Source organism: Monodon monoceros, unplaced genomic scaffold (assembly GCF_005190385.1).
Source record: "Monodon monoceros isolate NGI ecotype Baffin Bay Population unplaced genomic scaffold, NGI_Narwhal_1 Super_Scaffold_6, whole genome shotgun sequence".
Lineage (NCBI taxonomy): Eukaryota > Metazoa > Chordata > Mammalia > Artiodactyla > Monodontidae > Monodon > Monodon monoceros.
Genome location: NW_021703783.1, coordinates 25,490,207 through 25,503,941, shown reverse-complemented (window position 1 = coordinate 25,503,941; position 13,735 = coordinate 25,490,207). Strand labels below are relative to the sequence as shown.

The 13,735-nt window shown below is 34.8% G+C and overlaps 1 protein-coding gene across 3 annotated transcripts in view; it reads left to right on the top strand.

Annotated features, from left to right (window-relative positions):
- AMN1 (antagonist of mitotic exit network 1 homolog) overlaps positions 1 to 13,735 on the top strand; it is a 64,412-nt gene that overhangs the window by 33,737 nt on the left and 16,940 nt on the right. For 2 of the 3 annotated variants that reach the window (XM_029204997.1, XM_029204993.1), the window contains exons 2-5: positions 3,645 to 3,777; positions 7,299 to 7,443; positions 9,613 to 9,830; positions 10,513 to 10,569. In XM_029204997.1, coding sequence (XP_029060830.1) covers positions 3,661 to 3,777; positions 7,299 to 7,443; positions 9,613 to 9,830; positions 10,513 to 10,569 — 537 coding nt within the window. In that variant the 5' untranslated portion in view covers positions 3,645 to 3,660. The remainder of the gene's footprint in view (positions 1 to 3,644; positions 3,778 to 7,298; positions 7,444 to 9,612; positions 9,831 to 10,512; positions 10,570 to 13,735) is intronic. The other variant, XM_029204996.1, reaches the window with a different exon arrangement.

Sequence of the window (13,735 nt, the reverse complement as noted above, 5' to 3'; positions counted from 1 at the left end):
ACCCTCCTACACTGTTGGTGGCCATGTAAATTGGTACAACCTCTATGGAGAGCAGTATGGATGTTCCTTATAAAACTAAAAATAGAACTACCATAGGGCCCAGCAATCCCACGCCTGGGCATATATCCAGAGAAAACCATAATTCAAAAAGATACATACACCCCAATGTTCATTGCAGCACTATTTACAATAGCCAGGACATGGCAACAACCTGAATGTCCATCAACAGAGGAATGGATAAAGAAGATGTGGTACATATATATAATGGAATATTACTCAGCCATAAAAAAGAATGAAATAATGCCATTTGCAGCAACGTGGATGGACCTAGAGATTGTCATACTAAATGAAGTAAGTCAGACAGAGAAAGACAAATGTATCACTTATATGTGGAATCTAAAAATAGGGTACAAATGAACTTACCTACAAGAGAAAAATAGAGTTACAGTCATAGAAAACAAACTTATGGTTACCAGGGGATAAGGAGAGGGGGAGAGATAAATGGGAGGTTTGGATTGACATATACACACGACTGTATATAAAACAGATAACTAATAAGGATCTACTGTATAGTACAGGGAACTCTACTCAATACTCTAATGGCCTATGTGGGAAAATAATCTAAAAAAGAGGGGATATATGTATATGTATAACTGATTCACTTTGCTGTACACCTGAAACTAACACAACATTCTAAATCAGTTATACTCCAATAAAAATTTTTTAAAAAAAGAACAACTTCATGGTAGTAGTTGTTTCTGCAAAGGGAGATAAAGAAAGTAAACCTGAATAGGCAGACAAAGGAGGTTTTAATTTTATCTGAAGTGTTTTCTATCTTATGAAAGATACCTGACACAAAATGATAAAATAAATTTTTAAATTCTTGGTTTTGGGTACATGATTTATATCATTCTATTTTATTTTTCTGTATTTTTGAAAATTTTCATTATAAAATGGTAATGTACATAAACTAGCAAAAACTTGTAGAAATAAAAAGAAAAGTTGATTTCAAAATACAAGTATTGCAAACTAAGAATTCTACAGATTTAGTAGAAAAAATAAGAACATAGAAGTATTAAGATACTCATCAATAAATAATCATATACACAATATATTTGTGTACTAATCAATAAATAATCATATACACATATTTGTGTATACATACACAGAGAGAGATATTTAGACACACATATATAATACACAGAAAGAGAACATTACATTTCTCAGATAGAGAGTATACATTCTCTGAATATTTATAGAGCATATACAAAATCAGTCATGTATTTGACCACAAAAATAACTCTTACAAATTTAAGTAAAAAACAGCAAAATAGACAAAGGATATGAGTAGACAATCCTGAGAAAAGAAAATCTAGATAGCCAGCATGATTATGAAAAGATATTAAATTTACTAGTAATTAAAGAAATACAAATTAAAGTAATGAGATACCACTTTTCACCCATGAGATCTTCCAACATTTAAGAGTAAGTAGATCTTAAAAATAGTGCTAAGGGATTTCCCTGGTGGGGCAGTGGATAAGAATCCACCTGCCAGTGCAGGGGACATGGGTTCGAGCCCTGGTCCGGGAAGATCCCACATGCCGCGGAGCAACTAAGTCCGTGAGCCACAACTACTGAAGCCCATGCACCTAGAGCCCGTGCTCTGCAACAAGAGAAACCATCACAATGAGAAATGCATGCACCACAACGAAGAGTAGCCCCCACTCGCTGCAACTAGAGAAAGCCCATGCACAGCAATGAAGACCCAACGCAGCCAAAAATAATAATAAATAAATAACAAAAAAATAAAACAAAACAAAAAAAACAGTGCTGAGTGAAAGACTAAGCAAATCTATGACAAATACCACATACATAAATTAGAAATACATCCATATAACAATCATGTTGAGGGTACATACAACAAAAGGATACATATTAGACATTAGAATGGTTTCCTGGAGTGGTGGGGGATGAGATTGGGAAATGGACATAATGGAAAAATAAATAAAATGAACAATAATACCTACTGCTTAAGGATGTAGAGGAAAGGGAACCCTCCAACACTGCTGATGGAAATATGAAGAAAACAATCTGACACCATATGTTAACATATCCTAGAAACAGTGGAATTCTCATCAATAGGGGATGACTAAAGTCATCCACACTGTGAAATATTATATCGGCATTAAAGGAAACTTAAAACCACACTTGATGCTTTAAAGAATTTCCTAAGGTATTATTGAATGAAAGAGGGTGTAGAAAAGTGAGTATACAGTGATGCCATTCTAGGAAACAGTGATCTCTCCCCACCCCCAACCTAACCCTTTAAATGTATGTTTGAGTACATACATACATGTGTGAGTAAACGTGTGTGTGTACAAGCACAGAGAAAAAATAAGAGGGAACATACACTGAATAGGGTGAGGAACTAAATAATGGAAGGAGGAAGGAAAGGAGAGGGAAAGGCAGAGGCAACCAAAAGAAGAAAAAATAAAGATTGCACTAAAAAAATTCAAGTGTATGATCATATTTATTCATGAATGTAAAAGTGTATATATGAGGGAGTATTTGTAGGCAGAAATTAAATAAGGTTTGTATTGGGCTTCCCTGGTGGCGCAGTGGTTGAGAGTCCACCTGCCGATGCAGGGGACACGGGTTCGTGTCCCGGTCCGGGAAGATCCCACATGCCGTGGAGCAGCTGGGCCCGTGAGCCATGGCTGCTGAGCCTGCGTGTCCGGAGCCTATGCTCTGCAACAGGAGAGGCCACAACAGTGAGAGGCCTGCATACCGAAAAAAAAAAAAAAATGTACACCCTGTTTATGAAAGGACTAAGCACTAACAAATAGCATTTGGAGGTTCCTTAAAAAAATTTTTAAAAATAAATAAATAAATAAAAATAGAACTACCATATAACCCAGCAATCCCACTATTGGGCATATACCCTGAGAAAACTATAATTCAATAAGAGACATGTGTCACAATGTTCATTGCAGCACTATTTACAATAGCCAGGACATGGAATCACCCTAAATGCCCATAGACAGATGAATTATCATAAAGAAGATGTGGCACATATACACAATGGAATATTACTCAGTCATAAAAAAGAACGAAATTGAGTTATTTGTAGTGAGGTGGATGGACCTAGAGTCTGTCATACAGAGTGAAGTAAGTCAGAAAGAGAAAAACAGATACCATATGCTAACGCATATATATGGAATCTAAAAAAAAAAATGGTACTGATGAACCTAGTTGCAGGGCAGGAATAAAGATGTAGACATAGAGAGTGGACTTGAGGACACAGGATGGGAGGGGGAAGCTGGGACGAAGTGAGAGTAGCATCAACATATATACGCTACCAAATGTAAAACAGCTAGTGGGAAGCAGCTGCATAGCACAGGGAGATCATCTCGGTGCTTTGCGATGACCTAGAGGGGTGGGATAGGGAGGATGGGAGGGAGGCTCAAGAGGGAGGGGATGTGGGGACATGTGTATGCATATAACTGATTCACTTTGGTGTACAACAGAAACTAACACAGTATTGTGAAGCAATTATTCTCCAATAAAGATCTATTTTAAAACAAACAAATATTAGGAATCAGTACCTGTACAGTGTAATTTACTATATTGTATTTGTATTTCAGATGCCTTTGGTGCTTCATGAAGAATATTTCTAGATATATCACAGACATTAAGCCTTTGCCACCCAACATAAAAGATAGACTGATCAAAATAATGAGCGTGCAGGGGCAGATAACAGATTCGAATATAAGTGAGGTAAGAGCATATACAAAGAGCATGTGTAGCCTGTAAAGCAGGCTATTATATTTTACTGTTTAGCTATGGTTTCAGATTTTTGGAACAGTGGTTTATAGTAGGATTAGTAATAATTTTAAAATATAATAAAGTGTTGGGGTTCTTTTTTTCTCCAGATAACCAGAATGTCCATGTGTAATAGTTTCTAAAAAATCTTCTCCCACTATTCTTTCAGGTGTTTCTCTTGTCTTCATGGTACCAGCGTCCATGAACTCCATATTTTCAAGAAGTTTAAACTTTTTGATTGAGTTCACATTAATAAAGCTGGAAAAAAATTAAAATGCTGGGTGAATAAACAAATGGCAAAAAAAAAAGACCCACAGTAAGAAATATATATGTTACATTGTGACGCTAGCACACAAGCCACACCTCTGTGTAACAGTACTCTGTACAGTACACTTGGATATTTTCTATTTTATTCTAGTATGTCTTATTCCATTTAAAAAATGATCGTAGCCTATTGACTTTGTCCATTCATGGTTAGCAGTCAGTTAAAAATCACTCTTCTAAATTCTTCTCATTCTTCTTGGGTACCTCACTCCAGCTAATTTATACTTACTCCCCTTCACTAACTAAGCTAAAATTAACTATTCTGTAAGGGAATAAGTGTAGTAAAGGCCTCCAACCTGAATTAAAATTCTAGCCTTGCTACTCTTTCTGACGTTGAACCACAGTTGTCTTAACTGTAAAATGGGTTTGCAGCTATCATCACTCACTGCCTACAGAGACTGAAACTACTTATTGCTGACTTTACTACATATTCTGCCCAAAGCCTGTGATCAAAAGGAAGCAAGCTCTGATGGTAGCACTCCCCATATGTCTACAATGGTGACTTCACATTGGAATTGTGCTTCAGTGTGCCATAGTGTTTCCTCTACATTAACTTGATGTGCCTTTAATGCTTTATTTTCTTCCTGTTAGCTTGCATTTGAACATAGACATTTTAGTGTTGTAGTCTGCTTTGCTCCAGCTCTTATTGTTGATGGTTCTGTGGATGTATATAATGTATGTGTGGCTCACAGATGAAACATTGACGCTACAGAAAACGTGGTTTTCTTCACTTCCCCACATCCCTTTAACCTGTATTTCAGTGACTTAAATTTTTGTTTTATGACAATCCTGAACATTCACTTAAACCTAATTTTACCTGAATAAAAAAGGGCTAAGGGGGTAAATGAGATAGAAAAATCAAAAGCGTTATTTCCCTTGGTGTTTCCATCTAATCCCCATCCTTATGAAAGTCCTGCTTATGAAATTATTTAAAAGACCAGATCTAACATTTTTTTAAAAGTTGCACACATCTGGGGATGGCTTTTTTTGAAAAATTTCCTAAATCTTTTTATAGTCTCTGGGTGGAGAAGGCCTTTTTAAACATGACACCAAGTTAGAAAACAAGAAGAAAAAGATTGATAGATTTAAATATATAAAAGTATAAACTTCTTTATGGCAAGAAGAAAAAAATTAACAAACTAGGAAAAATATTTGCAGTATGTATGAAATTCTATTTTGTTTTATCTTGCCAATGTAAATCATGCCTGCAAACTACTAAGAAAAATCAAAACAAACAAATAATAAAATAGAAGAATCAGGAAATATTCCAAGGAAAAAATATAAATCAGCAATAATACGTAAAAGGATATTTAACCTTATTAGTAATCAAAGTCACAGTTTGTCTTTCAGTTTAGCAGAGACTTAAAAAATAGTAATACCTGGTGCTGGCAATAGTGTGGGGAGCAATCACTTTTATCCCCTGCTGTGAGAGTATAAATTGATTTAAAGAAACCTTTTAGGAGGACAGTTTGGCATTCTATCAAAAGTCCTAAAAATTTGCTTACCATTGACTCAAAAATTTCACTTCTGTAATTTTTTTCCAGCTTTATTGAGTTATAAGTGACATATAACCTTGTGTAAGTTTAAGGTGTACAACACACGTGATGACTTGATGCACTTATATATTATGAAATGGTTACCACGGCAGGTTAGTTAACATCTCCATCACCTCACATAATTACCATTTACTGGTGTTAATCTCAAGAAAATAATAATTTAAAAAGCACACAAGAATGCTCAGCATAACATTTTCATAATAATAAAATAGCTAACAGTTATATATAGCATATATTATAAGCAAGGCACCTTTATTTCTCACAAATATCATCCTCACCTTAATGAGGATACTGAGGCACAAAAAGAAAGCAGAGCTTGATCACAATCACAGGGTTGGAACTCAGGCAGCCTGCCTCCAGAGTACATGCTCTTATACACTGTACTATATTGCCTCTTAAAATCAGTCTGAATGTTCAACTTAAGTGTTTGCCAGTGTAGGATGCATTTAATAAGTTACGGTGCATGCATAAAATGAAATAGTATGCAACCACAATTAATTATTTTTATAAAAAGTGCCCATTTATAAATATATGTGATCTGATCCCATTTTTCTTCAAATATTTTTTTAAAAACTCAGAAAGCATCAAAGCTAATATTATGTTTGTCACTGGGTGTTGATATTATGGGTAATTTTAGCTATAACTAGTTAAACGCATAGCCTTTGGAATTAGGAAGATCTGGCTTCCAATCCTAGCTCTGCTCCTTTTTTAGCTGTGTACTTTGTGTTGCTACTTAAGCTCTGGGTGACTCAATTTTCTCATTTATAAAATAGCAGTGACCAATCTCTTAGGGTGGTGTGTGTGTGTGTGTATGTGTGTGTGTATGTGTATGTGTATGTAAGAGAGAGAGAGAGAGAGAGAGAGAGAATATTAAATGACATATTTTATGTAACACTTAGTACCCTTCCCGGTAAGTGCTCAATAAATAGAAATAGTTATTTGTATCATTTCTGTAATTTTTCTGTGCTGTCTGAATGTTTTATAATAACAGTACATTACTTTCATGTTCAGAAAAGTGTAAGCCATTTCTATTTTCATAAAAATAAAGCAAAAGAGAAGGAAAATACCCCCAGAAAAAGAGCTCAGAATGCTTTGAAATTGATCTGCTATTTGTTGCCCTCAAGTAAACATTCAGGAATACTGGGTTTGTTTGTACTAGCTCCCAAAAATAAAAATGAAGGAGGTAAATATTCTAGATAAGCATTTGGTATATAAGTGCCTGAAGACTCGTACTTGCTGAGCAAAGAGACACAGAGTTAGAATCTCTAATAATAGGAACCACTGGAAGAGGATAAGCTCCCACCACCACCTTGGTTCTGCTTGCAGGTCTAGTGGGTCCTTACTCTGTACCAGCTGTCTCAACAGTGCTCTGTGTCCCAGTAAGACTTTGGGGACACTAGAAGCTGCACCTCCAGTTGGAAGTAGGTTGGTTTTTTCCTGCTCTATGTATCTGTCTTCACACAGATATGTTTCTGTATTCTTTGCTGTATTTTCCACCTGCTGTTTGTCTTTTATGACCATCAAAACACTGAATATGGAATAAACATTTATATTTATAGGAAATATTAATTTCTCAAAATCATGTATTTATTATAGATTTTACATCCTGAAGTCCAAACTCTAGATCTACGAAGCTGTGATATTTCAGATACTGCTCTCCTGCACCTATGTAACTGCAGAAAATTGAAGAAATTAATTTTAAATTCCTCAAAAGAAAACAGAATTTCCATAACTTCAAAAGGTATGTTTATTAACACAATGAATTGGTTGAGTACTATTCACCATCTGGCATAATTTTGGAGCAGAGAAGGGGAAAATATGTTAAAAGAGAGTATAAGTATGTCAAAGAAATGGGCACTGTATTTATCAATAAAATATTCAAACTAAGCTAAAGAATCCAAATTAGAATTCTTGCTTATAATCAGTGCTGAAAGTTGGGAAATACACTAAGTCACTACCTTGAAGTTTAAACATGTTTAAAATAAACATGGATAGATACCTCTATATTTTAAATATTTTACCTAGTATAGTGAAACCAGAAATGACCAGTTCATACTTTGTTAAGGCTTTCTTGTAATATTACAACAGAAAGTTAGATCATCATCAGGTTAAATTTACTAGGCACTCTCCTGTCAGCCTGTTCACTGCATAGTTTTGTAGCCAGAGCATAAGCTGCCCCATTTTGAACAGCACAAAACTAATCATGTATTTTCCACTTCTGCTGCCATAAAACTATATTAGACAATGACTGATTGACTAGGAAAGAACTAATCCTGCTTGCTTAATTCCAGATACCAACTTCAAAGACATTGGCCTGGAAGATGGCAACAATTTATACTATAAGCCAGTCAAATAGCAAAATCACCAAGCTCCCAGTTCCCTGAAAGATATAAAGGTCTAACACACACTCCTAAGTTGTTTTTACAGGAAGCATACCCCCACGAGATGAAAACTGCTGACCATCAGCACATAGACCCCAGACTGGTTGAAACCAGAAGATTGGTGTTGCTTGAAACTTCACCTTGATGCCAACCAATCTGAAAATTGTGCACAAACTGCTCATGTACCCTGCAGCTCCCTCCCTCACACTGCCTATAAAACCTTTGTCTCCCATCCGGCAACTTGGAGATGGTCTTAGGACAGTAGTCCACCAGCTTCCCAGGTTGCTGGCCTCCTGAATACAGCAGACTTTTCCTTTTCCACCAATACTTGTCTCTGGAGTATTGGCCTTTCGAGCAGCAAGCAACTGAACTTGGTACTGGCCTTGTCCAGTTACAGGGTTTTTTTTGTTTTTTTTGTTTTTTTGCGGTATGCGGGCCTCTCCAGTTACAGTTTTTTATAGCCAGACAAACTGCATTTTTCAGTGTGACTGTTACATGAATTAATGGATTTTTACCATTTTTTTTAATAGAGGATTTTTATCTTTTTCTTCAGTATAAGAAAGAAAGAGTTATTTGGCTACCTAGGTTTCTGAAAAATCTTGTGGGTAGTTGGCTCTATTTTACAATCAGCTTGGTTAGCAAGTTAAGATATTCATAATACTGCAAAGAAGCATAAGTTTTAAAATGTTTACACAAATATTGATTCACTAAAAAGAACTTTCATGCTGGACACTAATGAATAAAATAAGAGTTCTTTCTTAAGATATGGAAAACAATAAAAATGACCTACACACGAATTTACCATCTTCCCTTTTGTGTATTTTGCCCATGAAAGTTTCTTTTAGCAGTGCTATAATGTTTGTCCATGACTAAAGAGCCCAGGATTCCTGAAGTACGTTTCTATTTATGTGGCACATTATCACGTACCTGTCACCAGAGTGCTTTTACATCAGTTGAATTGAATTTAAGGGCTTCTGTTTTCTTGACCGTTGACAAAATGTAAGATTGGTCCAGGCATGTTGGTAGCAAAGGGCAGAATCAAAGAGGGAAGAGAGAACACAGAGATACAAGTATGATTCCTAAGGATAAGCATGAAAACTATTACTTAAGACATTTGGGCCATTTAACTTTTGATTTCTTTTCAGAGTCCACGAGAAAATTAACTTTATTTAAAACTTTTAACAAAAAGGAGAATCATCTACTATTTAATTACCTATTTTGGTTCTGAATGACTTTTGGCTATTTCCTAAAAGCAAGTCTAATCATAAACAAAAAAGTCTTGTCATTAATTGCAGATATTCTGAAGAATATACTACAGATTATGTAGAGAATTCTTGAAACATTCCAAAAGAGTTTTAAATAATGACAACATCGCTGGAAATAAAGTATATCCCCACATGCACTACTTTGAAAAAGGCTAACATGCAATTGGATGTATCAGTACTGGTGACTGATGAAATGAAAATCAGTCACATTTGTCATATATAAACATATATAGCTCATTGATACAGAATTATGTTTTCCCTCAGGAATAAAAGCTGTGGCTTCATCTTGTTCTTACCTGCACGAAGCTTCTTTGAAAAGATGCTGCAATCTCACTGATGAAGGAGTCCTTGCTCTTGCACTCAATTGCCGGCTGCTAAAGATCATTGATTTAGGTGGCTGCTTAGGTATTACTGATGTGTCCTTGCAGGCATTAGGAGAAAACTGCCCATTTTTGCAGTGTGTTGATTTTTCAGCTACTCAGGTAAATGAAATACAGACTTGAAAGGTAGAGACTGTATGTATTTGCCCAGAGTATTTCCATAACTCATCAGAACATAATTAATTCTTTTTGTTGTTGCTAAAAATTTTTTATTTGTTTATTTATGTATTTATTTATTTTTGGTTATGTTGGGTCTTCATTGCTGCGAGCGGGCTTTCTCTAGTTGCGGAGAGTGGGGGCTACTCTTCATTGCAGTGCACGGGCTTCTCATTGCAGTGGCTTCTCTTGTTGTGGAGCATGGGCTCTAAGGTGTGCGGGCTTCACTAGTTGTGGTGTGTGGGCTTCAGTAGTTGTGGCTCGCGGGCTCTAGAGCACAGGCTCAGTAGTTGTGGCGCACGGGCTTAGTTGTTCCACAACATGTGGGATCTTCCCGGACCAGGGCTCGAACCCGTGTCCCCTGCATTGGCAGGCGGATTCTTAACCACTGCACCACCAGGGAAGTCCACTAAAATTGTTGGCTTCATGCTTTGAGAGTTAAATAATTACAGTATAATTTGGCACCCCCCCCCCAATTATTTTCAGTAAGGGTGGAAGGTATGTGTGGCTAAGACACCTTTGCCAAACGGGAGGAAATAAAACTATATCTAAATAATTAATAATTTTTATAAAAGTTTGCTTCCATCATCTCCATTTACGTGCTATGTTCCTTTTTTCCTTTGCTCAGGTATCTGACAGTGGTGTGGTTGCGCTTGTTAGTGGACCTTGTGCCAAGAAATTAGAGGTAATTTTAAAATATCTGTAAAGATGATGATTATCTGAATTCACATTATCCTCAGAAATTCTTTTTTAAACCTAGAAGACAACCAGTGCCTTATTCTCAATTAGATATTAACATGGACTTTTTTTTTTTTTTTTACCTCCACCTCTTTATTCCCAGAGTGAAGAAAAACTGGTTAAAATTAGGAGATAAAGTATACTTTATAATAAATCCCATTTTACTTCCAATAAAAGTTCTTATTCTCCAGAAATTTTAGCTTCTAATACATTTAAAGATAGTCTTATTATGGATGAAAATTTATCAATGTAAAATGACATTCTTTAGAATTTTCATGTCTGGCTGATATTTTTACCAGGACTACTTATTCTCTTGCCAGTGTATTTTTCTTGACATCATATTTATTCTCTTGCCATCATCTTTTTCTGAATCCATGAAGGGATCCAGACTATACCACTGTGGCGTAAAAATTATTTTGATCTGAAGATGTCTGAGAAACAACAAGGGTTAAAAAAAAAAAAAAAGACTTTATCTTAAACCCCACCTTCCCCCATCTGCCTAAAAGCAGACCATTCCAAAAGAATTCAACTGCCTCAAACCCCCTTTAAGGTAGGCTTCCCATACATGGGGAAATCAGATGACAAATTGCATTAAATAAACATTGTCACAAGATTATCGTTAAGTCCCATCTATTCTCCTAAAGTTCATTTTGTCTTCCCTAAAAAGTCACCTGTTTTTCTGAGTGTCCTTTCTCCCCCTCCCCTTCCCCTATTAAGATGGTATATAAACTCTAAATTCTAGCCATTTCTTTGAGCCACTTTCTTTGTGATCTTGTGAATAAACTTCATCTTTTCTCTTGCTAATCTTACTGTCAGTTTAATTCGAAGGCTTCCAAAGACAAACATAAGAGGATAGAGAAAAGATTTTTCCTCTCCAGAAGCCACATTGTGCAGCTGTTTGAAAAGATCTTAAATTAGTGTTCAACCTTTGTATCCAATGACTGATGTGATACCTGTAACCTATTTCTAAATATGAAGAAGACTTTTGTCCCAAGATTTTGTTTTTTTCCTTTTTCAGTTTACAGTGTTTTATTTTGTTTTTACTCATAACTAATATAGCTGTGCTTTTCAACAATAAATCACATCAAATCCTTTTTGGAAGTAAGCTGGCTATAAATGAATTATAAAAGTTAGTAATCACTATTATAATAGAATGGTGGTGCCATGTTTTTGCCAAAATATTTCTGCTTGATTTAATGCTCAAATAGTTTTTTGGTGATATTTATATATTTGCATTCTGCTTGTATTTATGTGTGTATGTGTGTATATAAAATAGCATATATATTTTTACAAATCTTTTAATTAAGAAATTCCTTTCTTTAAAATATGAAGTTCCAAATTCCAAATTACATTCTAACTGTAGGGACAATAACTGCCATAATTTTTACTGTTTAAATACTAACATTTGTTGAGCACTTACTACATTCTAGCCTCCATGCTACTGCCTTATATTCATTAGGTTATTCAATTTTTACGTTATCCTATAATCACCATCATTTTTTTTAACATCTTTATTGGAGTATAGTTGCTTTACAGTGGTGTGTTAGTCACCATCATTTTTAACAAAGTTCTCAAACAGTTAACCTAGTTTATCACTTCCTAATAAAACCACCAGGAAATTAGTTGTTATGCAGTGGTAGGAAATATACCTACATATTTACTTCAGCTTTATAAAATTAGGAGCACCAACCTAAGCAGACTTAGGAAAAAATCCAGTAACCAATGTGTTGGTCATTGTAGTGTCATTGAATTTTTCACTTTTTCAATTTTCCAAAGCTTATTTCTGTTAAGTGCCAAAACATTTTAATGGAAATCTTTCTGAAATTTGTTAGAACTTAATTCCTTCCTTAAAGGAATATATTTTAACCTTTGGCTCATAGCATCTTTCTGACTGAAACTGAAATACAGATGTCTTCATCTTTTTAACTGATTCTTCTCTTTTGGGTAACATGTATGCCTGCTATTTATTAGATACCCTGTTTTAATCTGTTGCTTTTAATTTGTTCAATTCTGGAAAATTAAATTACCAATGTTGCTAAATAGTTTATAATTTGAAAATAAATTTGATTAAAAGTCTAAGGACCTCTCTTAAAGATTGACATTTAGTACAAACGTATGCTACAGCGTTTGTTGAATGTCAGGATTGCCTCTGAAATCTCTGTTGATCTGAGTTCTCAGTGAGCATGGACCATTTTGTTCATCACTTTGTTGTCATTTTATCCCCAGGTTTGACTGCAGTTCCAGACACATGGTAGCACCTAATAAATGTTATCATATTCTTAACTTCATATTACAGTCATTTTATAGTTTTCTGTAGTCTTCATGATTAAAAGTTTAATTTGCTGTATAAAATTATTCATTTATTAAACAAATATTTATTGAGTATCTGCTGTGTTCTAGGCACTGGCATATCAAAGAACAAAATCTGTCCATGTTATGTATCACTTTCCTTTAATCATTTTTCTAATGTTGGTAATTCAGATTATTTACAGCTTTTAGCTACTGGAAATATTCATATGTTGGGACATATCACTTTTTTCTTCCATTGCTATAATGAACCCTCCATAATGAAACAAGTGGATCAATAGGTATGAATCCTTTTTTTAATGGTCCCAAATTCAGATTGCTGAATTGTTTCCCATAAAGGTTATGTTGTGAATTCACAGTTTTTGCTAGGACCCCAATTTGCCAGAGTTGAATATTTTCTTTTTTTTAATGCCTTAATATATTTTAAATGAAACCTGACTTGAACACTGTTCCTTCCATCTCTTGTTCTCAGTTGTATTTCATTGTCTGTAGCCTTTGCCAATTCATATCATAGGATGCCTTTGCCAATGTATAATATACAATGCTTTCTGCCTCAATTTTTATGAGTTTTCAATATATTCAAGTTTCCTTTATTTCTAAGATATGATTAATTATAATATGTACACCAACATAGTATTTCTTTTCTCCTGAAAAGCTGATATTACCATAAGTATACATATCAATTACCACATGAATCTTATTTCCAGAATTGTTAAATTTTTTTAATGTGGGCAAATATACATAAAAATTGCTATTTTAACCATTTTTAGTGTACAGTTCAGTAGAATTAAGTACATTCACATCAT